We start from the raw sequence: 14,174 nt of genomic DNA, 5'->3' as shown, positions 1-14,174 counted from the left end.
CCCGCTGTGTGCTGCTCGCTGGCGGCGCTAGGGGACTCTCTGGCAAGGGTGGTTTCCTTGTTCTTACCTCTTTCACACTGTCACTTTGCTGGCGTGTCCTCATCAGTCTTGCGTCCTGCAGCCGAATCCCTATAGCATGTCCTGCTCATGCCCTGTATTTCTGGGATGTGGCTGGGACTGGGGGGTGGTACACAGAAGGTTCATGCTGTTGGAACCAACTGCAGATAGAGGTCCCTTAACATCAGCTCCTGGGCACAGGCTTCCCTCCCCCATGCCATCACCAGCCCTACCAGCACCAGGGGAGGTGGGGATATAGGCAGCTTGCTGGGTGTTTGGGGGTGGAAAAAGTGCTGCTGGCTGACAGCTGCTCCGGGGATGCTAACAATGAGCCGCCAGAGTCGTGCGCCCTTAAAAAAGGGATCAGGGAACTTGGGCTTGTGCAGAGGGAGCTGATGTTATAGGGAAGGGGCAGAACAGGACTCTGACTTTCCCCAGTGGCCTCACGTGGGACCCTTGAGCCGAAGCCTCCAACGCAAGTGAGGAGCTGAGCCTCAGCCAGTCGGCCATCGAAATGCGTTGCAGTCTGAGCTCCACAGTAGGAGCCGACACAGGGTGACCAGACAGCAAATGTGAAAAACCAGGACGGGGTGGGAGGTAATAGGAGTCTATATAAGAAAAAGACCCAAAATTGGGACTGTCCCTATAAAATCGGGACATCTGGTCACCCTAGCCCGACGTGGTCCATGTGCTTCTTGTTGTGGCACCAAAACTACAGGGCAGCACAGGGGCTGTTTTCTAGTCCAAAGCTCACCTGTCGACATCCTGGATCAGAGAGCATTGGAGGCCACCGAGACTGGATTCCATCTTGGGAGGAAAGGGGTGGCTGGAAACTTGTGCCCTGCATGTACAGAACTGGCATGCCTCCCTGTCAGCAGCCATGCCAGGAGCGGGCCCTCGCTTGAGTGTCTGTGACCAACAGTACTGGTCAGCTCTTCTCTAAGCCCAGCCACGCTGCTGCTCCCAGCCAGGCTGGCTCTGTACACTGAGCATGCCCGGGCAGGTGGGCAAACATCTTGAATGGGTTTGTTGCTGAAGGAGGGAATCCTGGGGGAGGGGGCAGGGAGGATTATTACCATGCGAGTCATGTGTGACAGCCTTGATCCCTGTGGGGGAGCTGGCAGAGGGGAGGGGACTGTTCTGTGCACTGACACAGACCAGATTGGGAGCCCCGCTGCTGCACTTCCGAACCTGCAGGAGAGGGACTGTCCATGCCCCGTGCTGCCCATGGAGCTGGGGAGCGGAGAGCGCCCTGCGCTGGCTGCCTTGTAGCCCTGGGCTGGGGATCTCTGCACCTCACAGATGAGGTAGGACGCAGACAATGGAAATGTTGGGGGAGGAACTATGGAGGTGGTAGACAAAGAGCTCAGGGAGGAGTAAAGATGCTGAATCTTCTCTCTGTGCTGCTCACCAGCCCCTTTGTCTCTGCCTCCCAGCAGGGCCCATCCCTGCTGTGGGTGAGGGGCAACCCTGCTCCATGGGCTGCTGGGGTCTAACAGGCAGCCCTTAAGTAACTCTGGATCCGTGATCTCCCGTATGCTGCTACCCTTGGACTCACAGCTGGGAGATAGGTCCAGTGGGGAGTAAGAGAGGCTGAAGCCTAGCTTGTACAGGGGTTACATTGTGCCCCTGTGTGCCCCTGTGGGCAAATCTCTGTGCCCCTGTGTGCATGCCCAGACAGGTACCTATGTGGGCTGTGCATTGTGCACAGGTGGCTGATTGCATGGCTGGGGATGCTCCCCCAGCAGGCCTTGGAACCATAGAGCGGCCTAGCAGGGGCCCCATGCTGCCTGCCATCTGGTGTCCCCAGTGTCCTCTCGGGGCTGTCAGGTCTCTGAATCCTGTGACTGGTGTCAGGGTGCAGGGAACGTGTCTGCCCACTCCTGCTCCAATGTGGTTTCCAGCCTCCCCCAGGGCCTGGGACACTGGCCTCTCTCCCTTTGGAGATGCTTATTTAAGATGGCTCCACAGCTCGATCCTTATTGCTATGAATGCCTGTCTATCCTTCTACTGCCTGAAGATCCATGGGGGGGTGGGCTGGGGGGTGGCAAAACATGTCCTGCCTGATCTGCAGGTGCGAGCAAGTGAATGGAGCATCCTGTAGTTTCCCCACAGCCACCTGGCATCCTAGTAATCTATCCTGTCCCTGGAGACTATGCACTGAGATAGGTGCTTGTAATTTTGGTGTATGGGTCTTAAGATGAGGACAGGGGGCAACATGTTTAGGTAGAGCAAGAAACCCAGACCCTGGGCTGGAATTCTCACCTGGACTGATGACCTGTGCTGGTCTCCCATACTAGGTCTATGGAGCCACCAGGCATTGTGGGCTGGCCTGGTCCTTATTGTCTTTAACCCAAAACTCAGCAGCCCTTTGGGTAGCCCCTCTAACAGGACTGTTTGGCTGAGATCAGAGTATTGGGGAAGTGGCCGCTGGGGCTAGCGTGAGACCCCCAGAAGTGGAGCTGGGCACTCATGGGGGTGAGAGACCAGCAGGTTGCCTGGGTGCGGGTTGGGATGGATGGATGGATTATTTAGTTATTTCTTCTTCTTCTCCTTGATGGTGAGTGCAGGGCCATGATGGGCACTGGTCTGCATGGAGAATGTTGGGCAGGACAGTTGTGGGACTGGTGGTTTCTTATGATGGACATTGTTGGGGGGTTCTTATTCAGGCCTCTAGCTGCAACCCCACCAGTGAGCACCTTTGGGCAGCGGGGAAGGCTGAACAAGGCTGCTCTGCGCTGGCATATGGAGGACCCAAGGGAATAGTTGGTTTGATGGCTTGTGCCCCTCACCCCTGTGGTGTGCAGGGGAGGGGAGGCAGGAGGAAACCATCACACTTGTCAGTTCAAGAGCTGTAAATCAAAGGAAAGACATTGGGACTCAATTCCTTTGGGGTATTAATTCCCAGGAGTGCAAGGTGCTGACGAGCAAGGCCCTGGTTCGCTGTTCGGGCTGTTGAATGCTGAGTTGCTGACTATACAGTTAACACCATCCTTGATTCTATAAAAGATGAGGCCCTGTCTTTGTGTGCATAACCAAGATGACCCTGCAGGCACCTCGTTGGGTCTGTAGTCTCTGGATGGCTACTACGGTAGCAATGAAATAGCCGAGGGCTAGCAGTGCTTAATGATTGTAATGTCCAGGTAGATGACAATTCAGGCACGGTTCAGATTTCCGTGACTGCCAGGACAGCGATTGGACTGCTCTGAGTGGCTGTCAGCTCCCTTGAAAGACTGGCCATGTGTTGGGTCTGGTTTTGAATTGGGAGCGCATGTTGGAGGAGGCATGGACACTACTCTCCGGCATGGACCATCCATGGTCTCTTAGTTTTGAAGTTGGGGCACACCACTGACCGATGGTACATCTCCTGTGTTTAAACAAGGTGATCAAGCAGGTGTGTGTGTTGGGGCAACTCTGGTGTCTTCTTGATATCTCAGACTTGCTGGCCTCAGTTAATCAAGGTATGGGATAGGAACTGAATCAGTTGAATTCAGTGATCTCCTCGTAATGATGGAGGAAGACAAGTTGTCTGTGCCAGTTCTCTCAGACTTGTTGTCAGCCTTTGATGCCATTGATAATGAGGTTTTTGCTGATGTACTTGCAGACCTGGGGGAGAGGATCCATCATTACCTTTCAGAATAACAGTGGAAGGTCATTCCTCTGCCCATGAGGTTCTCTTGTGAGAGATCCCGATGACCAATGTTGTCACTGCTTCTGCTCCATGTGTATATGAGGCTGCTGGGAGAGTTAATGAACAGGCCTCAGATTGCTGATGGTCCCTAGCGCTGCATCTCTCACCTCTGACCTGAGCAGAGCAGAAGAATGAAATTCCCAATGACTAGATGAGTTTGGGGCTTAGAGCTTCTCTAAGTACAGAAATTGTTCTGACTTAAACTAAAGTTGTGATGATAAACTGAGTTACTTAAATACACAGGTGCGAGCTAACACAACGTAAACCAAGTGTAGACTAACATGAGTGTCCTCACACAATGATGTACCCATTGAATGTAGCGCCTTGTAGTTAAACCAGAGCAACCCTTCTGTAGGCCAGGCCTTTGATGAAGGCTTACTGGCTGTGACGCAGTCCAGAGAAGAGAAGGTTGGCCTGCGTGAGGGACCATGTCTGTCAAACAGGTGCCTGAGTTTCGCGCAGTGTTAGATCCTGGGCCACGCCTGGATGTGCCTTGGGCCAAGAGTTCTGGTATTTTCCTCTGCACCTGGCTAAGTGAATGTGACATCTTGTCTCTGAAGCAGGGTCCTTGCCACTAGTATCCACACCCTTGTTACCTTGAGGCAAGACTGCTGTAATGAGCTCTGCATGGAGCTGCACCCCAAGACCATCCAGAACCTGAAGTTAGTACAGAATCCTGCAGCCTGCTCTGTACTTTCATAAGTCGGTGCTCTGGGAAGTGTACTGGCTTCCAGGTGGAATTCAAGGCATTGCGTTTAACCTAGGAAGGGCTATATGATCTAGGACCTGGAAACCATGCCATCTTGTACTGCCACACCTGAGATCTGCTGTGGTGCTTGAACGAGTATAAACGAGGGAGCTACCAACAGGATGTTGCCCAGGAGATGTCCTCAGGTTTGGAATTCACTCCTTTGATCTGCCAGAGCAAGGGCACTAAATCCCAGGCACACAGCCAAGCCCATCTTTGTTTTGGGAGGGCGTGGGCTGAGGTTTGGAGGGGCTTTGTGGCTGCATATGTGTGCCCAGCATTTTGTATTGTGTGGTTTGACTTGTGGTAGGCACCCAGAATGTAGGCTGGGTATTCAAAGGTCTTAATTCTCTGGCAGGTGTGTTTCCAGCACAAAGTGCCACCCATGATGGTGGGTTAAGTGGCCCTTGTTGGCACAGGGACTGACTGGCCCAGAGTTGAGGCCCATCGATGAGATGAGGAGGAAGCGTGCTCTGCTTTTGCCAATGCTGCACCTTTTCTGAAGGTTGTGGACAGGTTCAGAGCTGTTAATTTAGCCTGTTTCAGGGAGCTCCCAATGCTCCATGCCAAGGTCTTAGAAGTTTGGTGGCTCCTATGCATATGTTTCCCTTCCCCACATGCCAGCCATCTGGTTTCATTCTGACTCGGATATCCAGTGCAAGCAGCTTTTCACACAGCATTTGCATCTGAGCCTGAACCAAGCCATTTAAAAAATCCTGACCCTGAATCAGTGTGAAATCTCTCCTGACTCCTGCACCAGAGTGCCTGGGCTAAGCTTGCAAGCTCCTGGGCATGCCCCAAACCCCTAGACAGATCTTGTGGGCTTGTCACTATTCAAGAAGCATGTGTTGATGAACTCTGAGCCATTGTCCCAGTCTTGGCTGTGTCTGAGAGGTTGCCAAGGCAGCTGGAAAGAGGCACTTCTCTGTCCACATCCCCTCTTTCTCCCAGTGTGTACAACCCACCGTCTGGGAGGGAGCCAGATCCCACGCTACAACTGGATAACATTGCAAAGGCTCAGGAGTAAAATTGCAAACGCCGCTCAGTCAACCCTGTCCCTTTCCCCCTCTGCTGCAGCAAAAAGCAAAAACTGTGCCAAGTAACTGGGGCCACCACTGTCCTGTGGCATGATCCCTTTGCTGTGTGGTCAGTAGTGGTGCCACATTTGTGCGATGGCTGCTATTCTCTCTCCCTATTCTGTATCTGACCCATGCATCATTGTGTATAGAAGGCCAGTGTTTGTAGAATCAAATGTTCACTTGCTATGGCCTGGCATCCTGGGTATAAATTAAAGCTGGGGGTGTCTTCTAATTCAGCGAAAGCAGGACTGTCTCTTTGAGTCTACGAAGTGGGGAAGGGAAGGATGGGCCCAGAGTTAACATGCTAGCCCAGCAGTTGTCAGACTGGGATTCAATGTTGTGTTCTGCCACAGGCTCCCTGTGTGACCTCAGTCAAGTCCCTTGGCCCCTCTGTGACTCAGTATCCCCATCTGTCGAATGGGGATAATAGTAGTGCCCTACTCACAGGGTAATACATTAAAGATTGTGAGGTGCTCAGATACTATGATGGGGGGGCATATTAGTGCCTTTGGTAGTCAGACACAGCACCTAGCACAATGCGAGTATATTGGAGGCATCTCGGTACTACTATAATAAAAGTAATATGAGCTTCTCCTGAATCCAATGGTGACACGTTGTACAGATTATAGGCGCATTCCTGCGTGCCATTGATGGGAAACCTTTATTGGTCCTGCCAACAACCTTCACAACCCTTCTGCTGGTCACAGAGCCATAGGGGTCTGAGACTGGAGCAGAGTGTGGGAGGTGTACTCTCTAGTCCGTCCTCTGGCCCCAGAGGAACTAGATGCTGCCTAAGCCTCTGTTTCCGCTTGGACTTAATGATAGAGTCTGGGCCATTCACCCTCCCCCTTTGTGTGTGTTACCATGGTACTTCCATTCTCCTTAATGTGACTAGAATGCGTAATCTGCGAACCCAGCTGTGCCTGTGTGGCCAGCTGGCCCTGTGCCCTGGCAGGGTGAACTCATTCAGACCCTGACCTACTTGTGTTTGTACAGCACCTAGCGCAGCAGGACTCCAATCTTGGTTGGCAGCCCCTACGTGCTACCAGAATGCATGTAATAAATGAGTCAGGTTGTGCTTGCTGCCCGGTAGCAATGGAAAGGCCCAGGTGAGAATACCAGTCTGCCATGTCAATGACAGAGGAATCTGTGATTGGATCCTCCTGGGCTTCCACCAGCCTCCTTCCACCCTTTAACCCAGTCTGCTCCCCTCGCAGTAGCCAATCAGATTACACTGCTGACATCCCATTATCGCCAAGTTGCAAAGTGGGTTCCTGTGGCTTTTGCACCCCCTGGAGAATCCACCCTTGAGCATCTCCTGCCCACCCTGGAACTGCTGCTGCACTCAGTGGGCTGGGCTGCTTGCACATACTGTGAAGTCCTATCAGGATAATCATGCCAAATTCCAGCACTGCCCGCGTGTTGGAACAATCGTGTGCCGCCTGCCCAAGCGCTTTGGGATGCAGCCTGTGGTGGGATCGTTGGAGCTAGACTGAGCACAGCCCTAGTAAGTCATAGTGGGGAGAATGATCGAGGATCTCCCATCTAATGCAGGAGCCGCGCACAACGGAAAGGGTTTATGGCAGGGTGTATTTTGGGCCCTTTGTGGGGGTGGTGACAGAAGCAGAGCCTCGTGATTTGACGTAGTTCTTCTCACCCCAAGCCTCAGACCCCAGCCTCTAGATTTACCTGCTAACCCTTGCCTTTAGCTCCAGATATGTAAATACATGCTGGCCCCAGAGACTGTCTCCAAGCAGCCAGGCCCTGCAGAAAGCGTAAATGAGAGTTTCACTTCCTCAGCGATTTTTGCAAAATGAATGTTTTCAGACTCCTAAGCTGCGAGCTGGAGCAAGGCCTGAACCGGGGCAGTCTCTGACCCTCTGCGCTTACAGGGTGCTTTGCGATGCCCCATTCGTTCTAGCGTGCTAGTGGCAGGACACGGTGCATGGAACTAGGAGGATCCCGCCAGACACTGCTGCCCTTTCTGTTTCTCTGGCTGGGGCTGAGCTCAGGTGGATTCCGAGCAGGCGGGAGATTGACAGAGCAAACACACAGGCTGCAGTCAGACCTGTACCCGTTCAGGGTGGGTATCTCCTGGAAGCCTTCTGCAGCTTCAGCCTTCTCGTCAGGGGACTCTTTGCAGTACTATAGGATCCCAGATGGTGCAGCACAGCCCCCCTGCTCTGTCATCCTCTCCTTCACTCTTGGAAGCATGGTAGATGGGGGGCAGCTGTACAGCTTCTAGAGGACAGACAGGGAAACTAGCTGCAAAGCTGCAGAAGGATCCAGGTCATGACCTCATCAAGAGAGGTGCCCGTGGAATTCCCTTCTCCAGGGGTGCTAGACCAGGGTGAGTTTCACAATCCAGGCCAGGAGAATGGCTGTGACTTTGAGCTCCCCATCCAGTCTGGAAGCCTGATGGTTTTCTTTATTTAGGGAACTGAAGGATGTTTGCAGCTGAGCATGCTCTAGAACAGTGGTTCTCAATCTTTCCAGACTACTGAACCCCGAGCCCGGGGCTGCAGCATGTGACTTAGCTTTGAGGGCCCCCTGTGGTGTGGGGCCCTGGACAATTGCCCTGCATGCCACCCCCTAATGCCGGCCTTGCACTTGCCCTGCACCCCCCTAAACCCATCCTATGGCCCCCTAGATTGAGAAACACTGATCTAGATGAGTTGAGTTCCCCCCCGGGATATGTGTGCCCCTGGGGGAGAAGCACTGGTCTAGAATGCTTATTAACTCATTGATTTTTGGGCGCGGGGGTTGGCTCTAATGATTTTCAGATGATTTCTAACCTCAGCACATTTGTTCGTTTTTGTTTTTATCACTCAGTGAAGCCGCCAAGTATCTAACTCAGGAATCTCCTTTCCCTACCAGGGAGTAGCCCGGAGCCAGGGTGTATCAGCATGGAGGGGGAGCTGGTCCAGCCAGCGCCCGAGGAGACGCCCCGCGACGCTAATCCAGCCAACGTGGGGCTGGAGCTCTTTGGCTACGTGGGCATCGAGGCAGTGCTGGATCAGATGAGGATCAAGACCATGAAAACAGGCTTCGAATTCAACCTCATGGTTGTAGGTGAGCGCTGGGTTTAACTCCCCTGGTGGATTGCTCCCCCTCTCCTTGGGCTTTGCAGAGGGATGCTGATGGTGGGGGGGCCTGTGGTGGGGAAACTCACACTGCTTGAGTCCAGCTGGTGCTGTCACCCGGTGCCCAGCCAGGATCTAACACCATGGCTGTACTCTGCGAACATGACCATGGCTCAGTTCCCACCCTGGTCACATCAATCCCTGCTGCCTGGGCCTGAGGAGGGAGGGAAGCACAGGCAGTTGACAAGCATTCCTGGCCTGTGTCACATGGTGCCACGCAGCCCCCAGCTTAGATCAGCAGTTCTGATGATCCTGCGAAGCTGGCTAAGGGCAGAGAGGATGCCTGGGATGTGATGTTAACACCTTCATGGTAAATAAAGGGCCCTGGCCCAGCTCAGGTGCTTCCTGCTGGACTGAATGCTGCAGTTTTGCATGTGGCGGGGCGCTCATTCTTCTCTCTCTGCTGGGAGATGTGTACATCCCTCACGCCCGCTGGCTGTGGGGGTCATTCTCTGGAGGGTCTCCCATCTTCTGTCTCCCTCTTTCAGCTGCTGGGATGTCGGGTGCTAGTTACCCTCTCCCTCTGCGTCCATCACAGCATGACATCCTCTGTCCCTTTCCACCTAGCAGAGACACTTCCTATTAGTCCCTACCCCAGTCCAGGACTTCAGGGTTCCCAGACCTTTTCTGGACTCAGTCGGCTGATAAAAACACTCACCACTGTTCCAGGCCCTGCTCAGCTGTTGTCTCGTTGTCAGCTGAGCCGTGTTCATGTGGTCTTATTTCAGCTTGCATCAAAATTGGAAGGGGAGCAAAGGCGTAGGAGAGGAATGATCAATTTTTTCAGACACGCAGAGAAATCGGAGCTTAGGGGGCTGGGAGGGGAGAGGAACTTAGACACAGTGGTGGGGTGGTGGTAACCAGGTTGCAGCAGCCTTCCCAGGACAGCAAGTTGTATTTGCATCTTGTTTCCTTAATACTGAGGTGGGGTTTGGGGGCGGGGCAGGAGTGGGGAAGAGCGAGGGGGCGGGCTTGGGTAAGGTGCCCATGGGAAGGTGTCTATCTTGAGAGGAAAACCACAATGTGAAATGCTCGCTTTCACTCTCCCTGTCCCTGGCTTCCTTAAAGCGCGGCTCACAGACAGAGAACCAAGAGGAAGCAAGCTGGGATTACTGAGTTACTGTCTCAGCTCAGATAGTCACGAATGTGCACGTTGTGCTATGAACCGAATACCCAGCTAGTGAGCTCCAGGGATGCTGGCCCTTGTGCATGCACGACGAGTCCGGTTCAGGCTGACACGGGGAGTTGCCCTGCCCGCCGGTGGTGCATAGTGTCGGTGGAGGCCAGTGAACTTGGAGACGGTAATGTGGTGGTGTCAGAATGAAAGAAGTAGCTGAAATCCTGCTGCCTAACTGCAAACCCAGTGCAAGCACTGATGGCTTGGCCTGGTTGGCTCTGGTATCTCAGAGTTTTGCTCTCTGTCTACAACAGGCCATGAAAAATTGAAGCGAGAGTGGGCAGAGTGAAAGCATGGGGAAGATGGCAGAGGGTGGTTCCATTTCCTGGATTATGAACTCTGCAGGGTACGGGCTGTGTGATTGTGTAGCACCTAGCCCAGAAGGCCTTTGGGTCCTAGTGCAATACAAATTAATATCTCTGGGGAGCTTCTGGCCCAGCGCCTGGCACTCCACTGATTTCAGCCTAGCTTTGACTTGACTTGCTGTAGCTCCATTGATTTCAGTAAGTCACTGTCGCTTTACCCCGGCTGAGGATCTTGCCCTCTGTGAAGAGAACACTGGGTGTGCTCCGCAGCTGGAAAAAACATGTCAAGAAAGAATCAGCCGGGGGAAGGGCTGGGATTGGTTAGATAACAAAAGTGTGTGCACACAGCAGGAATGGGGTGAAGGGCTGGGAACCCGAAAAGCAGTTCAAAGCTTTCTCAAAGCTACGAAATTCCATGCGGATTTCTTCCCTGGGAGAGAAGGGCACTTGTATGGAATTCCTGTGATGCCTGTGTACTCGGAGAGAGACTGCCAGGGGCCAGAGGGGAAGCCAGAAGCATTCACATATCATGGGCTTAAACCAGGGTCAGTGGGCTGCACTTTCCAAGGAGGCCTCTGGTTGAAATGGAGCTGGGGATGAGCAGGCTGGGAGCCAGAACAGCTCTCTCTGGGCGGGGCGGCAGGAGCGTTACAGCTCAGCAAATGGATCCTAGTAACGGGGGAGTGTGACCATCTGGCTAGAGAGATAGTGAGGCTGGAAATGAGAAGGAAGGGCTATGAATAGAGCAAGCAATGGGAGAGTCAGATCCCAGGATGGGCCCTGGGACACTGCATCAAGGATGGCTGTAGAAAGTCCAGCTCCGGGCTAACTGCAGCCTACACTGCTTGTCTTTAATCCAGAGCTGAGATCTATAGAGATTACAGGTCTGAGCGGGCGTTGCTTCCTCAACCCACCTGGCTGCGCCGTATGCTAATCAGGAGTCCGGGCAGGCCACGGTTCTGGAGTAAAGATGAGGTGACTGCAACAGGCTGTCATGGGAATGAGGCGCAGCCCTCACACTCCCCACAAGGTATCAGTTTGCCCCTCAGCTGGCCGAAGGTTGACTCTGATTTTTAAGTGGGAGGACTAAAAGGCTTCCCCCAGCCAGGCATCCTTCCTCCCCTACCCATCAGCGAGAGCATGCGGCACATGCAGGCCCAGACAATAAGCTATTAATACTTAATATCTCTATTGTGCTAGCACTCCGAGGGCCTAGGTTGTCCCTGTTGTGCTTGGCGCTAGATTTGAGGACCTGGGACAGAGACGCTCTGTTTTTTTCTGCATGACCTGTGACAGGGAGAGGCAGAGTAGAAACCAGTCAGCCCACATGCCAAAATCATGAGTCAGGCCTTGAAAATCATGAGATTTCAAAATAATACATTTAGAGAGGGTATTTGCCATCTGGCTTTTGAGCCTTTAGGGGTCACTTTTTCAAGCTTTTCTCTGCTGCCACGAGGTCTAGGAACTTAGTTTTTAATGACAGCTGGGATTCCCATGTGATCACATTGCTCCAGGAGCTGGAGATTTAAGAAAAATGAGACTTGTGATAAAATTATGTGTGTTGGCAACATAGGGCCATAGCTGTTGATTTTTGAGACCTGGGAGGAGGCAGAGACAGTGACCATAATCCGCAGATGTGTGGACTCAGCACCCGAGTGAGATCAGTCGAGGGCCTGATAATTAGGATTCAGCAGATCCAGTTTTGGACGAATGTGGGGAATTGCAGGGTGGAAGTCCAACTGGATAAAGCAACAGAATGGGGAGGGTGTAGGGGAGATGAGGCCAGAGAACTGTGTTCAGATACATTCTGTCAGTCCCTGGTATGGAACTGCTTTAAGATTGTAGAGTTTGGCACATGGAACAGTTGTTTGACAGCTTGTGAAATCTGTATTTAAAGGGGAAAGAACATTAAAATGACCATATTTTAATAACTAAACCTCTTCATTTTGTTCCTATTAACACCTTAAGATGATTCTCAGGGCAGCAATTGACAAACCCCTATTTATTCTTCACGTAGTTTGCTTCTTGCATTCTACTCACCTCTGACAATGGAACTAATCCATTTCACTCTCAGGCAGTGGGGAATGCAACGGGATGCTGCAGTATCTCTATGAGGCATGTTCAAATCCACCCCTAGCGTTTAATGAAAATGTAACAACCACGGAGCAGTTAGATTTTCTATCACCTTGTTTTTCCAAAACCTAAATGTTGACCTGAGTGTCCCTTCAATTAACAGGGCCAGATCCCCAGCCGGTGTAAATCAGCAATGCTCCGTTGACTTTAGTGAAGTCATGTCAGCTTAACTCATCTGCTGACCTGGCCCAAAATATCTGTTTTCATTGGCATTTGAGTTTTGAAAACTTGTTCACACTAGGCTGGCCTTTTAATTTAAAACAGCCTCTAGTGCATGGGGGGGGGGGTGTACAGTTAGATGGATTTGCCTAACTGTAAACTTACCATCAGCCCTCTTGACTCTTTCATCTCTGCCCCGTATTTCACTGATTGTTTTTCTCTGGTGGCACAGTTTTGGACCAGCTCCAGCCTCCAGGGCCAAACTTCCCCAAAGCTCCGAAGCATTTGGATCTAGAGTTTTGCTTTGCCCACAGTGCTGCCAATCCTTTGTGATGCTTCGTTTCCATTCCCACCCCCAGCATACCTAGAATCTTTTCTCTTTGGCCCCAGCTTGGCACTGTACCTGGCCAAATCTGTATGGAGCTTTTTCTAAAGCCTTGGGTATGTGCTCTGTCCAGCAATAAATACTCTCAGATCAAGAGAAACAAGCCAAACTGGAGCTGTCAGAAAGTAATCCAGGGGAAGAAAGATGGTTCTGTGGATCATAAACTATCAGCTGGTGTGGAGGATGGAGAAGATTACGAGATAATGGTTTGAAGAGAGCTAAGCAATGATAAGAAAAGCAGAGAGAACCGAGCCCAAGGGAGTCAGATAAATCACTATGGATTTCTCCAAGCACTGGAGGAGCCGAGAGGCAGGTGAAGGAGACAGTGACAACTTCAGGAGAATTGAATAGAATTTACTGTTTAGTAAAAGAGCTGGGCCCTACGCAGTGACCTCTGAGCCGGGCAGCAGAGAGCCTGCCAGGCAGGAAGAGTGAGAGAGAGACATGCTGCCGTAGGATCTCTGCCTCCCAGTCACTGGAGGGGATAATATTGCTGGGCTTCATCTGATACTCTGGAGAGGGAGGGGAAGGGGGCCCACTGAGCCCACCTCTGCATTGAATCCCACCATGCATCCCTGAGACCCCCCTCTGTAGGCCCAAGCCATGTTCCCCACAGCGGGGAGGGGAGGGCGGAAGCAGATGCAGAGGGCAGATCCCAAAGAAGCTGGAGAGTGAAATCGGAGCAGTGAATGGAAAGGGGGTGGGGCACCCCGCCAGAGGAGAGGCAGGTTTGCACGGTCCTACACATCAAACAGCCCCTGCTCTTAGCCCACACCCCACCCCCTGGTCTGAGGGGCCCCAGGGCTATTGGAGGTGCCAGAAGAGGGAGAAATCTGCCTTTCTCCCAGCGAGAGAGCACCCCCGGCTTCTAACCACGAGGGCTCTGTGGCCCACAGGTGAATGATGAGCCAGTGTGCATCTGCTAGCATGCCCTGGCTTGCCCAGGAGGGCGGCAGCATCAGGGCCCAGCAGGGTGTGTAGAGGGACCCAGGAGGCCAGGCCAGGCCAAGACAGCCAATTGCAAATAGGAACATACAAGCTAAGGGCTTCCAGCTGTGTGCCGGGGCTCCGCACATCTGCTTCTCATCAGCCCAGGGAATTTTTCATATGGACAAATTTGACATTTTGATTTAAAAAGGAGAGGGAGGGAGATTGGAGCTGCCTGGGACAGGGAGAGGAAACCCCCTCCAGCCAGATAAACTCTTCCGCGGGAGAGCATGTGCTGAACTAGCAGGCGGCTGGTGGTGCGAGAGGGAAGATCTCTATCACCAGTTCCCATGGCTGTCCCATGACCACA

General features: G+C 52.6%; 1 protein-coding gene across 3 annotated transcripts in view; it reads left to right on the top strand.

The window, feature by feature from the left end:
- The window catches only part of SEPTIN12 (septin 12), a 59,855-nt gene that overhangs the window by 30,006 nt on the left and 15,675 nt on the right, over positions 1-14,174 (top strand). For 2 of the 3 annotated variants that reach the window (XM_030577812.1, XM_030577813.1), the window contains one exon: positions 8,453-8,647. In XM_030577812.1, coding sequence (XP_030433672.1) covers positions 8,453-8,647 — 195 coding nt within the window. Of the gene's footprint in view, positions 1-1,297; positions 1,365-8,452; positions 8,648-14,174 lie in introns of those variants that run through there. The other variant, XM_030577814.1, reaches the window with a different exon arrangement.

This window comes from Gopherus evgoodei, chromosome 10 (assembly GCF_007399415.2).
Source record: "Gopherus evgoodei ecotype Sinaloan lineage chromosome 10, rGopEvg1_v1.p, whole genome shotgun sequence".
Classification (NCBI taxonomy): domain Eukaryota; kingdom Metazoa; phylum Chordata; order Testudines; family Testudinidae; genus Gopherus; species Gopherus evgoodei.
This window is presented reverse-complemented; position numbering and strand designations above follow the sequence as displayed.